The following is a 21,615-nucleotide window of genomic DNA, read 5'->3' as shown; positions in this document are numbered from 1 at the left end:
AGATTCCCTGAAAGAAAGGGATAATTTCATTATCCCAAGTGGAAGAAGCTGAGTGGGAGCAAGTGGCTAAGGCAATACTCTGTATAACACCCACCCACCCCTGGAAATAAGAAGACACTCTTAGTTTTTTAAGCCAGCAGGAGGGCTTAAGCATTAAATAAACCATAATGATGCCTGAGACTACTTAAGTGCCCTGTTGGGTTCTGAGCTGCTGAACTGTGCCACCTCTGGACACAAAACCTGTTTTTCCCTAAGTATTTCAGGCACATCAGAAATAATTGGTTGATTCAAGGGAAGCAACCAAAGGAAGTGGCTCTTGCTGATGAATACACCTGCCATTCAGATAAGTGGGAGGCTTGCTAAGAAGGGGTAGAGTTATATGTTAAAGATAATACATAGCTTTAAAATGCCAACATCCTATGCAGAGTTCTAGCAGGGAGCAGTTTAATCTCTGGGAAGCTGATGGTCACTCCGTTGCATTTTGAATAGTTGGCAAGCTGAGTAACATTTAGGTAGGCAGAAGAAAATCTGCCTAGAGACTTTTCTGGGTGCACTGTTGCTTTATTATTTATAGCAAGTTCAATAAGGTAATCTCCACTACCCTGAAACTCATGCACAGCAGAGTCCAAACCTCTCAGCTTTGGTGTACGGGTAGGTTATCTGAAAGGAGCTGTACCTGGCTCTGACAAAAATAAAAGTCAATAAACTTGCATGAGATTAACACAAGAAAGAGAGATCAAGCAAAAAGAGATGCACTTTAAATAGCAGCCTTTTTGTGCAGCAGTCACCACCCTTATGACTCCAGTATTAATTGCTGCATTACCACTGCCCTGTAAGACAGGCAGCAAAGCCTGGTAAAGCAAACTCCTCCTCTCTCTTGCTCTTTAGTGAGGTTTGCTGAGTGCCTCTGCTTATCAAGTTCCAATAGGGTACACTGATCCACAGGGCATAAAGTACCGGGTATATGCACATGCAGGGGAGAAGCTGAAGGGAAGAGCTATACCTTTAACAAAGGCAATACACTGCTTCCTCCTGTAATCATCCTTGAAAGCTTCATAGAAGCAAATCTCAATTAGGAGGCTGTGGTTCTGTGTCTGAGCCTAACACCAGAGTTTTGTGTATTGCACAAAGTGCCATCGAAGTTATAAAGGATTCTGCTTTTTCGTGTTCCTGGACTTTGCAAGAGATAAGATCCTTCCTCCACATTTGAATCATGAGTGGCTGTTCAAAGAGATGTAAGCACGGGATTGTTAAATTTGCCCAGACCATCTTTAAGATCATTACAGGCACTCTCAACAAAGGTAAGGAAAGCAATTTCCATTCACTTAGTTCTGCTTTGCTGTCAGCTGTGAAGGGTGATTTCTTTTGCATATTAGGAGATTTGATGTTGAGATTATTGGGATGTTCTGCTTCATTTCTGATAGGCAATTGCTTTTAAGGAAGTTGCTGTGTGCAGTGAGCAATGTAGTGATGCTGTGTAGCCTGATGTAATTGTTTCCAACTTCTGAAATGTAATTTATAGTCTGTTTCTGTATTGGTACAGCCAGACTACTGCATTCTAGTATGTTGTCAGTGTATCTTTTTCTAAAACCAATTTTGTGCAGTTTCAAGAAGCTAATGGTAGACAGTATTTATAAATAACAGGCTTCATGGCTAGATCTCTCACATGTGTAGTCATTTTCTGCTTGGGTGTTTATAATATGCTTGTCCCGTAAGCATTTAAATAAGTTCTGTGGTTCAAAATCTAGGTCACTGCTTATCTCACACTTTTTTAGCATCTTTAGCTTAAACATCTTTACTTGTCTTCTTTACACACCTGAGCATATGTAAGTGGAGCGCTAATAAAGCTATACTGTCATTTTTTTAAAAATGGCCAAATTCATCCCAGGTGTAACTCCAATAACTTCTGAGGTGTTGCATTGGTCAGAGTTATGATCTGGCCCCATGGGGATATTTCTCCCACTGCTCCCCTTCACTTATTTGAATTAACCACAGTCGTAAGTTATTCATACTTTTTAACTATTCATACAGGATTTCTGCTCATGCTTCGCTTGCTATGTATATCTTCAGTAACTTGGACATGCACCTTAAAAGCACAGTTTATGACTTTTCTAAAGCTTTTTTGCATTGGGATAGCGAGTTTAGACCCATTTTAAAATCAGGTACGCTTGTAATTTGGTGATTCTAGTATTAATAATCTGTACAGTTATCTGTTTTTCTGTGTAAATGTCTGAAGCTCTTTTTGATCTCTAAAATAGACATGGAACAGGGACATTATAAAAGAAGCACTCATTTAGTTTTCAGATAATTTTAGAAACCCTCAGAAGTGTCATATGGTTTTGGTTTTGGTTGGAAAAATGTGCCCCTGGATGAATATTTATGTTTCAGTTGTTTATTAGGAGAAAATGCACAGTATTAGATGTTTTTTTAAATTAGTGTGTGCCAAACTGAACTACTGCCATAGCTTTGTTTAGTAGGGGCTACGGAATTTATTCATTCTGCTCTTTATGTCTATGACAAACAGATACAAAAATGTAATAACTTTATCAAATTAAATTACTGTCTTTAAAAAGCAATCTGTACAAAACAATGCTCTGTTTCAACACCATAACATGCAGTGTATTGCTGTTTAAAATCCGTTCAGCTGAAGTTTACCTCTCTCCTTTTTTTAATTGCCCTCCTGCCACTTACCTATTTTCCTAAGTCTGAAGATTGTTGAGCATCAAATTTCAGAGACAAGAGATTTTAAAAAAAGGAAGTCTGTCACAAATAGCTGTCAGACATCAGCTGTAACTCCTGATTGCTGCCAAGGTTCCCTTATAGAAAAGATTCTTGAAAAGTTTGTGGAAGAAGGGATGTGGTCAGAAAAGTCGCATGTTAACGTTCCTAATGCTGAGAGAGATGTGATTGTACAACACCTGAGTGAGCTTTCTCCACCGAATGAATTAAAACATCTGGGTTTACAGTTACTTTCTAATCTGTATTTCTGTTGAGGTAAAGGAGGTTTCCATATGAGTCTCAAGGTCTTGCAGCATAAGCCATTGACACTTGCCGGTTGTAGTCACCAAACTTTGTGTCATTCACCTTGAGCTGTCTTTCTTCAGGACAGCAGGGGTGAGAGATGATGAAACAGAAGCTTTCCTCTGATAGCGTATTTCCTAGCAGCTGATCTGGTGCAGCTTATCTAATGGGAACATCTCTAACAGCCTCTGTGCTTTTACTGCCTGCACAGTTTTGGCAAATGAGTAAATCAACATTAGTGAGCAAAACAACATGCCCCCTAAACAAATGGGACAAATAACAGTAGAAAATGTAGGATTATTTTTTTTTCTAAAAACCAGCAGCATTACTATCACTCTGCTTTTCTCTAGTGTAAAATGATGGTAATGCATGTTCTATTTTGCCCACTTCTTTCCTATAGCAATGTCTCATTTCAAAGCTTCTCAGACTAGATATTAATGATCCCTGAGTATTCAAAGAATTTAAAAACTTTAATCACGTATTTTCTTTGCTGCTGCTGCATGAGTTTTTGATTGGAAGATGTAGGCTTGGGAAGGAATAAACAGCATGAACAAGTTACTTTACATGGGTATCGAAGATCTGGTATAATTAAAGCTGCACATTTCCATATCATAAGCTAGAAAACTCCAACTAAAAAGAAAATGATTATGAAACTGGCTCAAAAGTTTTGATTAAGTCTATGTCAGCACTTAAAAAACAAAAAGAAATCTTGGAAGAAAAACACAGTATTCCTACCAACCGAATCCGGTCATGTAAGTAGAACCTAAAATGCATTTTTTTCAGCTTCCTGATTTTAATCCTGCATTTTCTCCTATTCAAGAAAAGCGTCCTGTGTTCTTCCCTGCTTACCTTCACATTCTTTTAATATCTTATTTTTTCTCAACAGCTTGTACAAGGAAGCGCTCAGTGATGCTGTATAATCATTCCTTCCTTCCCACACATACTTGCCCCACAGGAGCATTCTATAGGCAATTGAAAGGGCAGAGGACATTACAGGGCTCATAAGCTGCATCAGTGGGATTCATCCCCTAGCTATCTGTCACTTCTGTTGTTGGTTTTGGTAGTAAGATTCTTTTCCTGACTGTCTGTGTTGAGAAATGCTGCCTGAACAGCCGCTATATAAGCTTGTAACCCTTCCCCTGCCAATATGGCCCGATGGGATTGCAGCAACACCTGGGATTGTGGGTTTTTTTTACATTCACAGTAAGGAAACAGGCATGTTTTATTGCTGTTGTGTTCAGGTCTGATAAAAAAGGTAGTTTGTCAGCGTAGCCCAGCCCAACCTGCCTTGGTTTTGTCCATGACTACGAACTTTTAAACTCCGAGCAGTCTCCAGTCAGTTGGAGCTGATAGCTCTGAAGAGCAGGGGTAATGGGTCCCCTGTCTGTCACCTAGGTAGAGGGTTCTTGTAGGGAGGGGTACTACTGAGACCAAGCTGCCCAGCAGATGGTTGTGTTGGCAGGGAGGGCCTTCTTGAACCTCAGCAGAGAGTTTTGGGTGTGAGGACCCATGGATTCAAGTAAGGGGACTGTGTGTGTGGGATGGGGAAGCATGTCTCCTGCCCTGTTCATCTGCTGAAAGCAGAGGGAGAATTCCGTGTTCTCTCCCTGGCATGATACCGTAGCAACCTTTGTGGAATTGGTCTCACAATGGAAGAGGCACCAGGAAGCCAGTCTGCTTACATGTGGCTTGAATGCCAGAGGCACTTGCGGCACTCCTGTAAATAGTTGTATTGACAAAGAGCCACTTCAATTTTAGAAACACGGAGTCCTCTCATGCTCTCACCCAGCACACTGTTCTTGAAATAGCGTGAGAGCCCTCTCCATCTGCTTCAGTCCTTGAAGGGGGTGAGGGGATTGTGTCCCGGGGGCCCATTTCCACCAGCCCACCAGCAGGACTGGCTCTAGGCACCAGCAAAGCAAGCATGTGCTTGGGGCAGCACAATTCTAAGGGTGGCATTCCGGCCATTCCCCCCCCCCCCGGTCATGACGTCACTGTCTCTTTCCCTTCTTCCCTAGAGCCGTTTGCTGGAGTGATCAGGAGCTCCCCCTTTGTCCCCTCTCCCAGCTCTGCCCAAGCCTTCTTTTTTTTTTTTTAACAGTAGCAGCGACTGTCACAATCTGCATGTAATCTGGAGGGAGAAGCCTGGGTTGCAGGAGGAAAGAGCATGAAGGAGGCACCAGGTGATCAGTCTGTGTGCACGTGGCTAGGAATGCTAAGCTCTATGCTTCTAGACACTCTGGAAATTGTTTTTTTTTTAAATTATACAGTTTAATTCAATGAGAATTGAGTCATCACATGTTATTACTCAGCATGTCATGTGTGAAACAGTGGCCAGGACTCACCCTGTCTTGGGTCACTTGAGGATGGTGGTGTATGGTTCGTGTAGCCCAGCGTCCCTGCTGAGAGCCAGGACTGGATCCCTGAAGGGTTTCCTGTGGAGTGGAAGGCCTGTGCAACAAGTGTCCCGCTCCATGTCTGTTCCACTGGCTGTACATGAAGACATCACTGACATCACTTGGCCCAGTCGCAGATGTGTGCTGCTGAGTGGCCTAAAATGAGGCTGAAGCCAAATTGGGGGCTCTGGGATTTCTATTAGAGTGCTCTAATTCTTCTCACACAAGATGTGAGATTGTTTTAATGCCTGACGCGTCCAAGATTTTCCTTTGTAAAAGTAGATGAACTACTGTATGCTATCCCCCCTTCAACCCTCACTCCCTCATTTCTCTTGTTTGAGCCTTGCTAAAGGCTCTCATTTTTGTTTTCTTTTCCCATCTCCATTCTGCAGTGTAATTCCTCTGGATCTGGTAATTCGTCCACTTTTCATAGTTTTAATTGGAGCAGATAATATGGCAGTGCGACAATAAAGTCTTCAGACATCTTGCTTTCCCTGCAGACTCCCCCCCACCAAGCAAATGCATTCTGAGAAATTCACTACCACAGTGTATGCATGCACAGTCAACATTCTCATCATATGGTGTGTTTAGTTTCCCCTCTCACATCCAGGTGGTGGTGGTTCTTCTGAGAGGATGTGAGGTGGCAGGCAGGGCACAAGGTGCCCTACACCAATGGTGAGCAACTTGCCATCACTGCCCTACACACGTACCCACCACAGGAGCCAGTCACAATCATGGTGGGGGACACAGATATTTTGTAAGGTTAGGCCTTAGAAATTGTAAGCTGTCACTTTAAACACGCAGAGGGGGTTCCTGGTCCTGCTTTCAGGCAGGAGGCCCTGTAGGGAAACATGCAATCTGGGGCTAGCAGCAGTCAGTCTGCAGACAGACAGCCTAGAGTAAAGGGAGGAGGCAACTTGAGCTTCTTTCTTTTAAGGAGCAGCCTGTTTTGTTCTCTCTGTTTTTGGATTCTTGTGTGCTATCATTCTGAATGCTAAGAAAGAAAGTAGTATTACATTGCAACCTTCTAGCATGAGTATTTTGTTTTTATCGAACTTCTGTGTTTATGTGCTATGAAGATAACACTTCTGACCTCTGAAAAAGGGGGCTAGCTATGGTAGAGGCTTGGGATGGCATGCGGGAGATTGCACACTGCACCTGTTCAAAGTGTGACAGAGCTCCAGAACCACTGGAGGAATTCTGTCTGCCTCAGCAGAGTTCTCTGCACTGCTGTTGCTGACCCCACCCTCTGTCCCTCACTGTGGTTTAAAGCTGCAATCTGGCCCTTGAAATAAGATTACACTATTTAATATGTGATATCCAAAATATGTCCAAGCCCAGTTAAATGCAGTCGCTTCAGAGCTTGCTTATCTACATAGTTCTATGGAAATCCTCTTCCTCCCTTATTCAGCATTTCTACATCTACAGAGAGGAGGAGATCTTTCAGTTTATTGTTGGTTAGCTGTTTGTGATGGACTACCCAGTATTTCTATGCTGCCCTGGAGCTGGGAGGGAGTGTGAATTCCATGGGTTAAGGAACTCATGAAATAAGTTTTGGAGAAAGATCAACAAAAAATGAGTGTGGGATAGGAAAGAAGAAGGAAAAACAAATTGTTAGTGCCCCTGTCCCATAGCAGAGCCAAAAACACTTAAGTAGAATCAGCCTGTGCTTCAGAGAACAATAGTAAACACACTATTGTGTCTTCTCACTCACATTAATGCTGCACTTTTTAACCCCCTTTGTTCTTCAAAATCCTTACAGAAGGAAAGTGGATCCAGAGATCTTACGAATAAAATGCATCCCAGATGAATATTACTAGAAATGCATGGACAGGATCTAACAGTCCTGAGAAATAAACAATCTATTTCTAAAAAAGAATAGTTCAGTGATTCCTGTATGTGATCAGAAGGCAATGAATGCTAATATTTGAGAAGAGCTCTCAGTGAGAGGGAGAATGCATATATGTAGTACTGTATGTTAAGGAATTCATTACTTGTCCATGACTTGTGCAGGCTTCATTGCAGCTGTGACTGAGCCTAGGTCTACCCTAGATGGCTCTTCATAAACAGATGGGGCTTGATTCCATCCATCCAGTTGGTAGAAAACCCTACTCAGCCTCTTTCATCTACCGAATGTGGGGACTGGGTGGAACACTTCTCCACCTACAATCAGCCAACAAATTGTTTGAAATGTCAAAATTTGGTCATAAGCCTCACTGCAAAACAATATGAAAGCAGTGTCTCCTTCCTGTGGTTGACCAGTAGACCTGGTGACCACACAACGCTCCCACTCGCTTGTTCCCCACAGTGTGACACGTATCCCAATAATCGGTTCTATCTGTTTCCTTGCAGTTTTTTCTTAGCATTTGGGAAGCTTGTGCCTTATGTCCACAGTGCAAATAACTGTTCAGCTTCCCCATATTCCTAATATTGACAAACATGCTGAGCCTGGGACTAAGAGTTACAAATTAGGGCTGCAATTTAAATATGAAGCAAATTAACAGAGAAGAGTAGTGTGGTGGGAGTTTTAATTTCACCGTTTGTCAGTTAAATTACTTACTCTGAAAAGATGCTATTGTATAAATAAAGTCTAGTTTAACTTGAAATTGTTTGCCAGTTAAATAAATGTGCTGATCTTTCTGTAACTGACAAGTTTATCCACAGATACTCTAGTAGAAAACAAAAACTTGAATACAAACAATAAAACAGTTCTAACCGTGCTACATTCCATAGTTTGGTGCCAATCTACTGTGAATATTCAATGTCCTAGAGACCTTTTTTAAACAGTGGGCTACAGTGCATAGCACACTGCTTCCCTGTGGGCTTAGTGTTCTGCAAGGAATTTTTTTTTCTTTGTTTACCCAAAAGCCATCTGTATTGATGTGTTAATTTTTCTTTTAATCTGTTTTATGTCTGGTATGCTTAAAGTGGGGGCATAGATGACATTGAACATGCTACAGTTTAAGTGAGGCTATGGTTACTAAAAGGAGGTACCCGTCTGATGAATGGCTGCAGGTACAAGTAGATGACATTTTAAAAAATTACTTGCATTAATTCAAAGAAACCTACCAAAAATACAAAAAACCTACCCACTGTAATTTACCTGTAGAGAGAACTGTAGCTTCAGTTATAACACAATATTTAATTCTAAACTCTATTGCAAACTTAAGGAAATTTACTTCTCCACTGATAGATGGCTTTTCCCAGTGGAAGGGCATGCCAAGAGAGCACCTGGGTAGAAGACTTTGCACGAAATAAGGTGACTATAAGGTTGTGAGTCTCTAGAATTGCAATGCATTGCTACAGTAAAGCTACAGTAAAATGTGCAGCAGCCTCTCTCCTGTTCATAAAGATTGCAGAACAGAAAGTAAATTTCTAAAACGTATTTGTTGTCTGAAACTGTACATGCCTTTCTTTAGTAAATTATCTTTGTGCTGCAGATTGTTTGCAGTTTGTTGCAAAATATAGTAGTACTTTGATTTTATGAATACCATTCTTATGAATGACCAATTATGCAAACCATTTTTCCCAATGACAAAGAAATCACACTACAAAAGTGACGTTGATGATGAAGAGCAAAGCAACATCCCTTCATATTCCAATGCCTTCAATGCATTGGAAAACGCCTTTCCGTGGTCTGAAGGACAGGATGCAGTGCACCATGCTGCACTTATGCACTGTGCCAGCTGTAATTTTCAGTTGCTCAATTTTATGAAAGGTTCACTTTTTCTTAACTCAGTCCCCAATTAGTTCATAAAATAGGGGTTCTACTACATTCCCAGTGTATGGTGTTAGTTGCCAAAGTCATGTGGTGATGGTTCTGATCCATGATTGCATGACTTACATAATTGACCAACGTGGCGTGACCTGTGAATACTGTGGATATGCAACTGAAATTCTCTCTTGGTGCATATGTGAGTTTAAAATTAACATTAACACCCTAATGATAGGAGAAAGTGGATGTAGAAGGGTCACAAATACTGTGGAATCCAAACTCATGATCTAATTGGAATGAATATTCTTGTACAACTTCTTCCAGTATTTGTTCATCATTAATAAAATCCAATAGCATGCATATAAAATTGTGGATAAGTCTCCAGAATTTGACTTTCATTTCTCAGTTGATTTTAACTTCTAATTTAATTCTGTGTAATGACTGTTTCTCAACATTTCCTTTTCAGGGCATGTGGGTGGAATACCTTTAATGCTGATAACTAGGAGTTAAGTAATCTGAAGTTTAAAATAAGAGTGATTAATAGGGCTTTTCTAAATGGGAGATAAAGTATAATAGCCTTATTACAGAGAGAGAGAGAGAGAATCTGTACCACAGTCGTCTTGAGGTGCTAATCTTGTAAAGCCAAACCAGAGATGCAAGAGCATAAAAATAAAATGTTATGTGATTTACATAATTGCAACTAGGAGAAGTTAATAAAATTTTCAACTATTGCCATTTAAAAACTGTTGAGGAGTTATAGACACTTCCAGTATGTTTGGAACTCTGAAGATCTCCTGTGCAAAGTTATTTGGCAAAAGTAGAAAAGTGGCGCTGTGTTGTCTAATACTTTCTCCCAGTGGTCTTTGTTTTCTCCTCCCCCATTCACACACAGTTATATTAATTTATACACTCACTTGATTCCATATATTTTCAGTAAGACTTCAGTTTAAATTAAATAATTCAACAAACAAAGAACAAATATAAGGCCTTCATGAAAAAGCACAGTGTGTGTGACTCTTATTGTATCAGCAACCTCTTTACAATGAGGCTGCCCTCTTTGAATGAGGGCATAACAGAAGAAAGACTGCTTAAAATTACTGTTTCCCCTTTGGTTGTGTTACATCACTACATATTCCATGACTTTTCGTTTTGGCTGGAATCATTTTACTCAGCCTTTCCGAGCTTGCTCTGTGGGGACTGGATTCTCCTGAATGATTCAAGAAGTTACTTTGCTCTCTTAATTGGCTTCAGTAACCATGTAGTCCTGCCTTTGTTTGATCTATTGGCAGCACTGGATTCTATCTTTCTCAATTTGGTTCACTTATTTCTTGTTTTCCTGACTGAATTTGATTTTTGTCATCGTAAGGGCTATAGAGAACAGATATGCCTTGAATGAGTAATAACTGTTCATTCCTCCTGACTCTCAAAAATTAGAAAAGCTGTCCATCTCTGTGTATCTCCAAACGGGAAGTAAAGTCAATATGAAAATGGTTCACATCCTGTGAAATGCTTTGTCTAAGCACGAATGTGGTCTTGTTTGAAGAGGACTGTTAGTGTGCACTAGGGCCTTTAAGTTTGCACCTGCAGCGTCCATGTAGGGGAGATACAGTGCAGCACTTTGGTGTATGCTGCAATTCACAGCCCCATAGCCTGAAACTTGATACAGTGTAGACATGCCCTAAAACTCAAATAGGGCAAACTCCCTGTTATCCCAAGAAATCCCACATGTTTTCACAACAAATTATAAACTATACATTTGTTTGCCTTATAAATCAAATATACCATGAATAATCTGTTGTCCCATCAATATGTCCTTCCTCACAAATTAGAAGCTACACATTTGTTTGCCTTGTGAGTCAACTCTATATCTCTCAGTATGTGAATAGTGTCTTAAATAATGTTGCAAGCCCTAAATAATGTGAAATTCTTATGTACAATCAGAAAATGTATGAAGTATGGTCATTAGATTTGGAAGATTATCAGGGATTTTGTTGGTTTTTAATTATAAATAATTGCACTGTAGAAGTAATATAAATTGTATGGCACATGGAAAAAAGGAATATTAAAAATATAAACTAAAGTATAAATTTGGATTATTAAAAGAAATGTATTTAAAAAGGGTATCCCAATGAATAATGTGGGCTAATATTGAAAGACAGTCTTGAAATTAATCAGACATAAAAAGCTTCCGATAAGAAAAGGACTGAAGAAATCTGTTATACACTGGTGCCATCTACTGGATACCAGTGGAAGCACCAGAGAAACAGTGATCTGAAATCTGAGCACTCTGGCATGTGTCCAGTAGAAATCAGCAAGTGGCCCCCTCCAACAAGCCCTGTAATCAGGGTATATAAAACTGAGGTCACCAATTGGATGGCAGGAGAGAGGTCACTTGATCATTACCTGTTAGGTTCACTCCCTCTGGGGCACCTGGCGTTGGCCACTGTTGGAAGACAGGATACTGGGCTGGATGGACCTTTAGTCTGACCCAGTATGGCCGTTCTTATGTTCATATGTTCTTAATTTGGACCCCAAAGTTGACTGAACCCACAAAGAAGCTGCAGAATCCCCAGTGCATTTGATACCTGGACCAGCTGTGGGGAGAGTACTCTCCCCACATCCCACAGTTAAAAGGATAAAACAAATCTATAAGATTTAATTTCAAATATTATTTCTCCCTCTGTTCTTTAATATAAATAACTGAAGGTTATTTTGCTAAGTCTACACTCTAGCGTGCCTTGAGTAACCACAGTAGAGATTTTTAACTAATCATGCTGTCCTTTACATAAGTCATTTTATATTCATGCTCTCCTTTATTTAAGTCAAAGTAAATTGGCCTAAGAGAGATTTGAACCATAACTTTAAGCAATTGCTTTTGATAGTCTAAACTTGTCCCTTTTGGACCAATCCACTCCAATAGCTGTCACCAGACTCTTAAAAAGTCCTTTAAGACAAGTATATCCTTACCCCTTAGAGAAATACTGGATGGATGAACAATATGTTAGGTACTAAAGAACTGACGAGTATAAGAAAAGGCAATAAATCTTGGTGATTTGCATTGGTCATTGGTGTAAATCAATGGTGGGCAGCCTGCAGGCCACATGTGGCCCGTCAGGGTAATCCACTGGCGGGCTGCAAGACAGTTTGTTTACATTGGCATGGCTCCCAGTGGCCATGGTTTGCTGTTCCTGGCCAATGGGAGCTGAGGGAAGCGGCTCAGGCTGCAGGAATGTACTGGCTGTCGCTTTACACAGCTCCCAGTGGCCAGGAATGGCAAACCACAGCCACTGGGAGCTGTAGGCGGCCATACCAATGTAAACAAACTGTGTGGTGGCCCACCAGCAGATTACCTTGATGGGCGGCAGGTTGCCCACCAATGGCGTAACTGCTGAGCCTCAACCCTAGTCTTTCACAATTTCTGGCAAGACTATATTGATGTTTTCTGTGCATACCTAGAACATTGGTTGTATCTACATTTGAATGGTGAACTATTGATTGTATATTGATGTGGTTCTGGATGAATTACAAAATTGATTGGTTAAGAATAACCAAATCTCCTGATTTGAGAAATACTGTTCAAGTTAAAAGTAACCTGAAAATAACCTAGTGTTAAATTTAGTAAACTAGTGCTCCCTGGACTAAATAAAAACAGGTAATCCTATAGATTCCATTCTAATATTGGCAATAACATAATCAAATTGCAGTTCTAATTTTAGATTTGAGCTCTAAAATCTAACTGGCATCTCAGCAACTTCACAAAATTGACCCCCTTTTATGCTTACATCACCACTGATGTTCTTCTATGTTAAAACAGATTGTTTTGACTATTTGAATGTATTCCATGTCTATCACCTGGTGTACAGTTAAAATACAAGAGTTGAAAGTAGCCTCATATACAGGATCCAAACTAAAAATAGAAATAGGCATGTGATTTGCCAGGGATGCAATTTCTAGTACGCATGTGAGGACTGGAATGTCCATTTGCTTGGCCTAATTTTGTTGTTGTATATTGTCTGCATATTAAAGCAAGCTGTAATGATGGAAGATGTTGTTTGGGGGTATTACTGTTAGGTGTTAATCCTTAAATAGCTCTCCTGCTTCTAGTGATTCCCCTACTGCAATCCTGAAAGATGATGTCTGCTCCTGATCTGTGTGTGCAGCTTGTCTTAACCTCAACAGGACTTGGGCTTGAGGACTGAAGGTAGCATGTTCGTGTCATTACTGCTGATGTCAGATACTCCTGTAGCTTCACGAAATCTCTAAGCCTCATCTCTGGTCAAATAATAACCCCCTGCTTTTTAATTTCAGACACAATTATCCTCTGATTATAAGAAATGGAAGGCAGCAGGAAGGCACACTGTCCTTACCTCACTAGCAAGAAATTGGGTGGTAACTTGTATTTATTTTCTCTTCTCACTATATATTTAACTGAACATTGTTAGTTTTTACCCTTTTCTCTTTCAATCAAAACTCCATGAAATCCCATTTTGCTATCACATGGCTAGGCTAATGCGGTTTTCCAGTGGCTGTCTTCCATATTCCACCTACAGTGGTCCAAGAGTGGCACTGGCTTCCAATCAAAGATAACTGAATTAAAATAACTCTTTTTGTTTGATTAGATATCGGTATTTACGTAGGGCCATAGGTACACATAGGAATAGAGAGCTTAGCCTAATACATATAAAATATGGATCTAATCGGATAATTATTTGTGTTGAAGGTATTGGGAATTGAGTTTGAATAAGGTCCATGGCCTTGTTTAGCCCATTCTAAGGGAAGGAGAGGTGTTTTTATACTGACAAAACTGGAAGGAAAGAATTTATATGATACTATTCAGTAGGTTTCATCACTTCTTTTCCTGTGTCTTGTGAGTGTTCTTTGAGTACTCCTGTGATACTCTGGGTGACTCTTCCATGGTTTGCCGTGTTCTTTACAAAACAGGAGGTGTCTTTTTCATTAGGGTACATCCAGTGCTTAATTTGTACTAGGACTTGTCAGGTTGAGCCCTGTCTCTTCTAGGCTTGGCAGTTCATATCCCTGGCACCCGTGGGTGGCTTGCGAGTCCCTTTTGAAAGTAAAAACATTGCTTGAGCCTCGGCATCTAATTGTTTGAGCCTCGGGAACCTCTTTCATTACAAATTAAGCACTGGGTCCCCGTCTCGAAGAAACTCTTGTGTGAATGGCAGGGAACTTGGCATTTCAGTTTTGAAAACCAAGTTAGAAAGAGCTGAATCTCGCTTTTTAACTCTTGGTTTGTGTGTCGGTGTCCATGCTCAAAAGGGGTTTTATTTGACGAGATTTATGTCAAAACCTTGAGAATCACTGCATGAAAGGCACTATAAACATAATCCACAATGCAGATCTGGTAATTCAGGATGCTGTGCTGATTCCAATCAGCAATATGGCGAGCTAAGATAACAAAAGTCGTTTTTATATTCAAAAGGCCTGGTGCATGGAGTCATGGTGATTCTAATCACCCCTGCAAAGGCGAGGGAAGAAATGCTACTTGCATCAAGAACACACTGTTGCCTCCTGGTAAACGCTGTCCTTATCAGGCCGTTCCTGAATTCTTCTCCTGTTTTTATTTTTTACAAGTAGAAACACTTGCAAAATTAATGCTGCCTCTGCAAAAACCTCAGCCCAAAATTGTTGTAGCTTAGGCATTAAGTGGAGGAATAAACAGCAGGATCACGTGAAGTCACAATTATCTGCTTGTGCCATTATAATTAGAGAGATGGGCCCCACTGCTGATCAGAATTAGTTGTTGCAGAGATAACTGTGGTTGCACACAAAAAAGTGCATCTAATGTCAGACGAGTAATAAATGGCACGAATGGCTGAACTTCAGTAGCAAAGAGCTTGTTTATTGAAATGTCCTTAGTAATGGCAATAAAAGAGGGTAGAGCATAGAGAGAAAACCCTTCCTCTGAACCCATCATCTCCTTCCCCCTCCACAGAACAATCATCAGATTGGTTTCTAAGTGTTTTTGTTTTGATTGTCATTATAGCCTGTAAACAGAGCAGAACACAATTCACTTGTATGGATAATTGTCTATTCATGCTGTAAATATCACTGCAAGGAAACTGCCTTTAAATGTTTACCATTTTCTGCTTGCCTCCACAAGTAGCCTTATGAGAGGGAATGCAGCAGATGCGGGTTAAAAAGCATGTGAGTGGCACCTGATATTGGTCTCCTGGAACACATTCTGTATGATCAGTGTGCCGTGATTAGGATGAGCCAGGGGGAGCAGGACCCAGGTGGAGTCGCTGTGGGCCAGATTTTCAGAAATGTTCAGCACTCTGCTCTTGTGATGAAATTTTTGGCCAGACTTTCCAGAGAGCTGAGCCCCCAATGTGCAGAACTCTTCTGAAAACCTGGCTCTTGTTGTAATGCTTTAATTGGAGCAGAGCTCATGAAAATCAAGCCCTGTGTGTAGTCTGCTGTTTTGGCAACTTCTGCATTAGATTTGACTGAATTGGGCATATGATGGATGTCTGCCCCTGAGCAGTTACAGTCTCTGTCTGTCTTATCCCCTAATGCGTGAATGGACAGAGAAAGATAACAGGAGTGGCTGTACGAATGTAGGGCCGTTTTGCTACACGGAGATATGGATGTGGAAGGAATGCAATGCTTTCTCATGTAGAAGAGCTTGGGGTTTGTACACCTCTGCCCCGATATAATGCAACCCGATATAACATGAATTTGGATATAACGCGGTAAAGCAGCGCTCTGGGGGGTGGGGCTGCGTGCTCCGGGGGTTCAAAGCAAGTTCGTTATAACGCAGTTTCACTTATAATGCGGTATGGTGGGGTTTTTTTGGCTCCTGAGGACAGCGTTATATCAGGGTAAAGGTGTAGGTTCTCAGTGCATCTTCGCACGGTCCTGCAATGTTGGTAACCCCACAAAGCTGCAAAAGTTTGGGTGTCAAGTTCTGCTGTTCCAGTAGGCTTATCTACAAGAAAAATGCATGGGGCCCTGTTTATAATTGAGCATCTACAGTATAATACCACAAACTGAATTACCCAGTGTTCTCACTTTTGCTTGTATTTGATTTAGTTAACTTTGAAACTGCCTGTTCATGCATGGAGTATTTTAGAACATGCAGGGTATTTTAGAACAGTCATTTCAGAAGCTCTTTGTTTTGACAATGACAGTGAGACTTCATTAAATCCTATCGAATGTTAAATATTGGGGAATAAATCCTTTATGCTGAATAGAACAGATTACTCTTTCTGCCATTTTCAAATTGACAATTTTTCCAATACCCAGAAATACAGTGCACTTGCTGCTTGAGTAAGTTAAGGACAAAAATCTGACCTACAGCAAAAAGTAGGCAAAACCATATACGTGATACTAGCATAAACACAAACATTCTGCTAGATAAAACCATCTCATAGTCAACAGTGGTTCTCATTGCTTTTCATCTATACATTGTTTCCATTTTTTGCTTCTTGTGCTTTACTTACAGTCCTATGAACTAAATTTCTAAGACTTTTACATTTTAGCATAGGTAAGTCAGATGTACTGTTAAAAAAAAAAGCGTATGTATTTTTTTATTGAGAACTTAAACCTATGTGACCGATTCATCCTTAATGTAAGCAGTGATGAGCTGCCAAAATGTTAACAACCGGTTCCCTCCTCCCCCCCCCGGGGGGGGGTCGTGCCCCATCCAACCCCTCATGTTCCTTGACACACACACACCCCGACCCCTGACCCATCCCCCCCTTTCCTGTCCCCTGACTGCCCCTTGCCGCCCCACCCAACCCCTCCTCTCATTCTCAATGGCCCCCCAGAACCCCTACCCCATACAACTACCCCTTCTCTCTGTCCCTGAGTGCCCCCACCACCTCATCCAACCCTGCTCTTTTCTGACTGCTCCCCGGGACCCTTGCTCCCATTCATTCAGCCTGTTCCCTGCCCTCTGACAACCCTGACCCCTATACACCCCCCGAAAACCCACCCCCTCCCTGCCCCCTTACCACACTGCCTGGGGCCGGACCGGGTCCACTCCCCCAGGACCACGACCGCCCCGGGGGGCCCAACTCCCGGAGCCGCTCGGCCGCCGCCGCGGGACCCGACTCCCCGGGCCGGCACCGGGGCCGAGCCGCCGCCGTGGGACCCGACTCTCCCGGCCCGCACCGAAGCCCGTGCTGCGGGTCCTGAGCTGGGCCAGGGCCGGGCTGCCGCTGTGGGACCCGACTCCCCGGGCCGGCGCCAGGGCCAGGCCGCCGCCGCGGGACCCGACTCCCCGGGCCGGCGCCGGGGCCAGGCCGCCGCCGCGGGACCCGACTCCCCGGGCCGGCGCCGGGGCCAGGGCCGGACCGCCGCCACGGGACCCGACTCCCCGGGCCGGCACCGGGGCCGGGCCGCCGCCGCGGGACCCGACTCTCCCGGCCCGCACCGAAGCCCGTGCTGCGGGTCCCGAGCTGGGCCGGGTCGGAGCCACTCAGCCGGGACCAGACCGAGCCGGGGGTGCTTGGCAGGGACCGGGCTGGGGAGCTTGGCTGGGGCCAGGGGGAGGCGCTCAAAGTGGACCTGGAGTGGGCCACTCGCGCGGTCCACCCCGCCCGGCTTACCTGCTTCCTCCTCGTTTCAGGCTTCCCACAAACATCTGATTCGCGGGAAGCAGGGGAGGGGGAGGAGAAGGAGGGCGGAGCTCAGGGGAGAGGAGGAGGTTAGCTGGGGCTGGAGGCCGGGTGGACAGCTGCCCGAGCTTTGTTAAATTTAAAAACTTTTTAGAACCTGGTTGTCCTGGAAGTTAACAACCGGTTCTAAAATGGCTTCTAAATTTAACAACGGGTTCGCGCGAACCGGCTGGAGCTCACCCCTGAATGTAAGCCTGTTGACTTCAGAGGAGTTAAACCATCAATGAATTTGGCCCATGGTATCTGTTTATTTCTAAAAGCAACAAAGAATCCTGTGGCACCTTATAGACTAACAGACGTTTTGGAGCATGAGCTTTCGTGGGTGAATACCCACTTCTTCAGATGCAAGTCATCTGTTTATTTCTAGTACTTCTAGTATTTGCTTTAGCTTAAGATATACACTGTGCAAAATCTCTTTGATATGTTTCACCTTGGTAGTAAATGGCATTAGAAAATCTTGCATAATGACTTGCCAATAGTCATAGCACCAGGAGATGGAACTATTTTTTCTCTTTGTCTCATCACAAAATGTATCAGTACCACTAAAAAGGACCTATTCCCCCACCAGAAAATATGAACCGTGACCTAACGTTTCTCTGACAATGACCTAATGAGCAATTTCTTTGTATGAAACAAAATAATTTCTATAAAGACCACTTTTATAATGTACTGAGAGTTTCTATAGCCAGAGAGATAATTCTGCTTATTATGGGCTTTATGTCGTTTATTTAACTCCACTCCACTTAAAGGTAACTGTGTATAGAAACAGTAGAAGTCAAAATGTAGAACAATGGCACAATCTAGGCTTCTCTTCCTCAATTCTTCAGTCTTCTTCAGACACACTCAGGCAGCGTATTTTTCTTTTGTCCCTCAGACAGTTGAACTTAGGGACTGGGTAACACATTACATTAAGTTTCTATTCCAACAAGGAATCAGGTTTTGAATAATTTGGCATTTTAGATCCAAGTACATTTCTCCTAGACAGTTATTGACTCTTCATTTTTTCTCATGTTTTCTGGAGCAAGGTGATTATTGGACTATCGATCCATCTGAGTTCTAAACTAATAACCTCTTACTCAGTAGACCCTCAAACAATTTTTGCTGCAAATGGGCTAGATCCTCAGCTGATGTAAATTGGATAGACAGTGATAGACACCCCCCCCTCCCCAAATGGAGAATGTGGCCCAATTATTTTTTACACTCTTCTTTTGATGTGACTAGCACTCTTTCTGTCAATGTCACTGGAGTTGACTTCTTACCACCTTCATCAGCTCTTTTAGGATTACTTTAGTCTGGCATCCAAAATCATGGGTTGTCTTTGAAATCCTTTGAAAGCCTAGAGGAGGCGGAAGGGGTGAAAAAAAAAACATCTGAGACATGCCAGAGGAACTTCTGGGAGACCATGTGATTCAAACTTTTGTCATACAAAATATAATCATGAAGTGTATTAATTAAAGGTTTCATCAAATCTGGTGGGAACTTTTGATTCAGTCCTGTACACGAATTTATACAAAATTTTGTATGTTAATATGAAAACCATTAGCACGTGTGATGTTATATCAAGAAATTCTAATGTTTCAGTGACTGTCTGTAAAGTATGTAAACTAAAGAAAAATCTTCTTCCTCGATGTTCCGGTGCTCAAATATACTGTATAGATTTGTGTTCCATGCTGATCTCTGGAGTGTTCTGATTCCCAAGATAAATTAGACTGATGAGCTCTACTTGAAAATGATATGGCCAACTCAATTGTCCTACAGAGTTCATGACTCTCTGAATCTGCTCAAATGTTTCAAATTAAAAGCAGTTGAAAATAGTCCAGCTCATAAACAGAGTGGGAATCTGCAGAGTCGGATGCTACTGAGTGATGCTCATCCTGGGCAAGACAAGGCTTATAAACAAAATAGTCAAACCTTCCCTTTCTGGTTTGAAAAAGTTCTTTTAGATAAAGCCGAAAGAATCCTGTCCCTCTAACCATCTGGCCCCAAGACCTACATGTGCTTCCCTTATTAGGGAACAGTTGATTCAAGTATAGTAAATGTCCCGTATGTAAAATAAGTCCTTTGTGCTGAGAAACAAAAATGGCAAAGGGTCTGGAAAGTAAATTTAGTTGTTAAAATCTGCAATGAATAGGGACCTTAGTAGATACATGGTCCCTCTTCCATCTATGTAGGAGGCATTCATAACTTGGGTGCTTTTGTTCTTAGAGTGAGAGACTGGGGAAGCCAATCAGTGTTGCTTACAACACACTACTCCAAGGGGCATGTCTGGCTGAGGAGGGGGAACAACCAAGGCCCTGTTTTCCTGCACACCAGCCAGCATCAGCTAGTCTGCATAAGGGAAGAATTGGTCATGTTCCTCTCTGAAGGTATACCTAGCTGCTACTCTTCCTTCCCCAGTGCACAGTGTACTTTGTGTTCTCCATTATCATAATGCTTCCTTCCACAGTGCTCAGGTACTGAATGTGTACCGACCCCTCCCTTCTATTCACCCCTTCCTCCCCCAAATATTACCCCATTCCTCCAGTCGTTGAGCAGTAATTTAGCCCCTGGAATTCTAACTTTGTCTATTCTCTAAATGAAACACAATCAGATGCTGAGAAATACACTTTTTTTTCCTCCCCTGCATGTCTCGCTCAAAAATGGCGGCATCAGTTCAGCTCAGATTTAAACTAAATGGTCTCTTCTGGGCCAAGACTAAATGTGGAAATTGTAGCCTGAAAGAAAATGGAATGAAACTATTAATAAGCAACTGGCAAAAAGCAGTTAGAATCAAAGCTGGAAATCCAGGCTGACCTTCAGTGTGTTCTACCTACAGATGCTATTATGACTCCATCTAATCTTTTATTCCTAAGGTTTCTAGAGTGTGCTGCAGACTCTCTTTTCTTCCTATTAAAAAGTTGCATTAAATTCAGAAATATTAATTTAAAACTGTCAATTAAAATGGGCCCATTCATGAAATCCTTATTTACTCAAAACACCTTTTCATGTTATACAATCTAGTATTCATATGAGTTTGTCACGTGCAGTAGTACAAAACTGTTTGACTGCAGACCATTGACTATGAACCTCAGAGCTCTGTGTAATCAGGGAACTTGTGCAGTGTGCTGTTTGTGTGGTCTAGCTGCATTGTGGCATCTGTTTGTAAGAAAAGCACAGCATCCAACATGATCTCTCTTGAAAATCTGGCTACTTGATGCCTAAATGGAGCTGAATTTACTTGAAAATCTGGTCCACAGAACATAGCACTAGTGATAAAGGCCAATTTTTTGGAAGCTCAGAGTCCAGGGCTGTCTGTCCTTGTGTCTGTTTATGGGCTGAAGATGCATTAAGTTGATCCACAACTGCTGTATTTGGAGGCCTGGGAAATCCAAGGGCTCAGGACAAGATTTATCTAGATGTGTGTGGATTCTCTCCATAGTATTTGTTTCTCTTCTTTTTTACCTTTTATGCTTGGGCAGACAGTGTTCATTATATTCCCACTGATGTCTCTGTTGTTACTGTAGTGCAGGACTGTTCACTGCACTTTCATTTAGTATCCGGTAGGGAGCTCCAGGTGTCTTAGTCATTCCCTGTGCATAACCATGTGTGGATTTTTTTTTTAAGTTAATGTGAAAAGACAAAGTAAATCTGCATCATCTCGCTATTAAAAAACTTGAGAACAGCCAACGGACAAGGACCGGTGGTGTCAGGATTCCTGTACATGTTTGCGTACTGTTGTATTATATCTGATTAGCTGGTACTCAAACAAATTGATTGTTTCAGAGACACCCACAACTCAAACTTTGGTCAATTAATTCTTCCTTCAGTATCCACACTTCTGATTGGAATTCAATACAGT

The 21,615-nt window shown here is 42.0% G+C and overlaps 1 protein-coding gene across 1 annotated transcript in view; it reads left to right on the top strand.

The window, feature by feature from the left end:
• Positions 1-406: 406 nt before the first annotated feature.
• Positions 407-21,615, top strand: part of KCNIP1 (potassium voltage-gated channel interacting protein 1) — an 849,721-nt gene continuing 828,512 nt past the window's right edge. The window contains exon 1 of the mRNA XM_045026844.1: positions 407-1,301. Within this exon, the coding sequence (XP_044882779.1) occupies positions 1,214-1,301 (88 nt within the window). The 5' untranslated portion in view covers positions 407-1,213. The remainder of the gene's footprint in view (positions 1,302-21,615) is intronic.

Source organism: Mauremys mutica, chromosome 8 (assembly GCF_020497125.1).
Source record: "Mauremys mutica isolate MM-2020 ecotype Southern chromosome 8, ASM2049712v1, whole genome shotgun sequence".
In the NCBI taxonomy this organism is placed as follows: domain Eukaryota; kingdom Metazoa; phylum Chordata; order Testudines; family Geoemydidae; genus Mauremys; species Mauremys mutica.
Note: the sequence above shows the minus strand (reverse complement) of the source record. Positions and strands in the feature narration are given on the sequence as shown.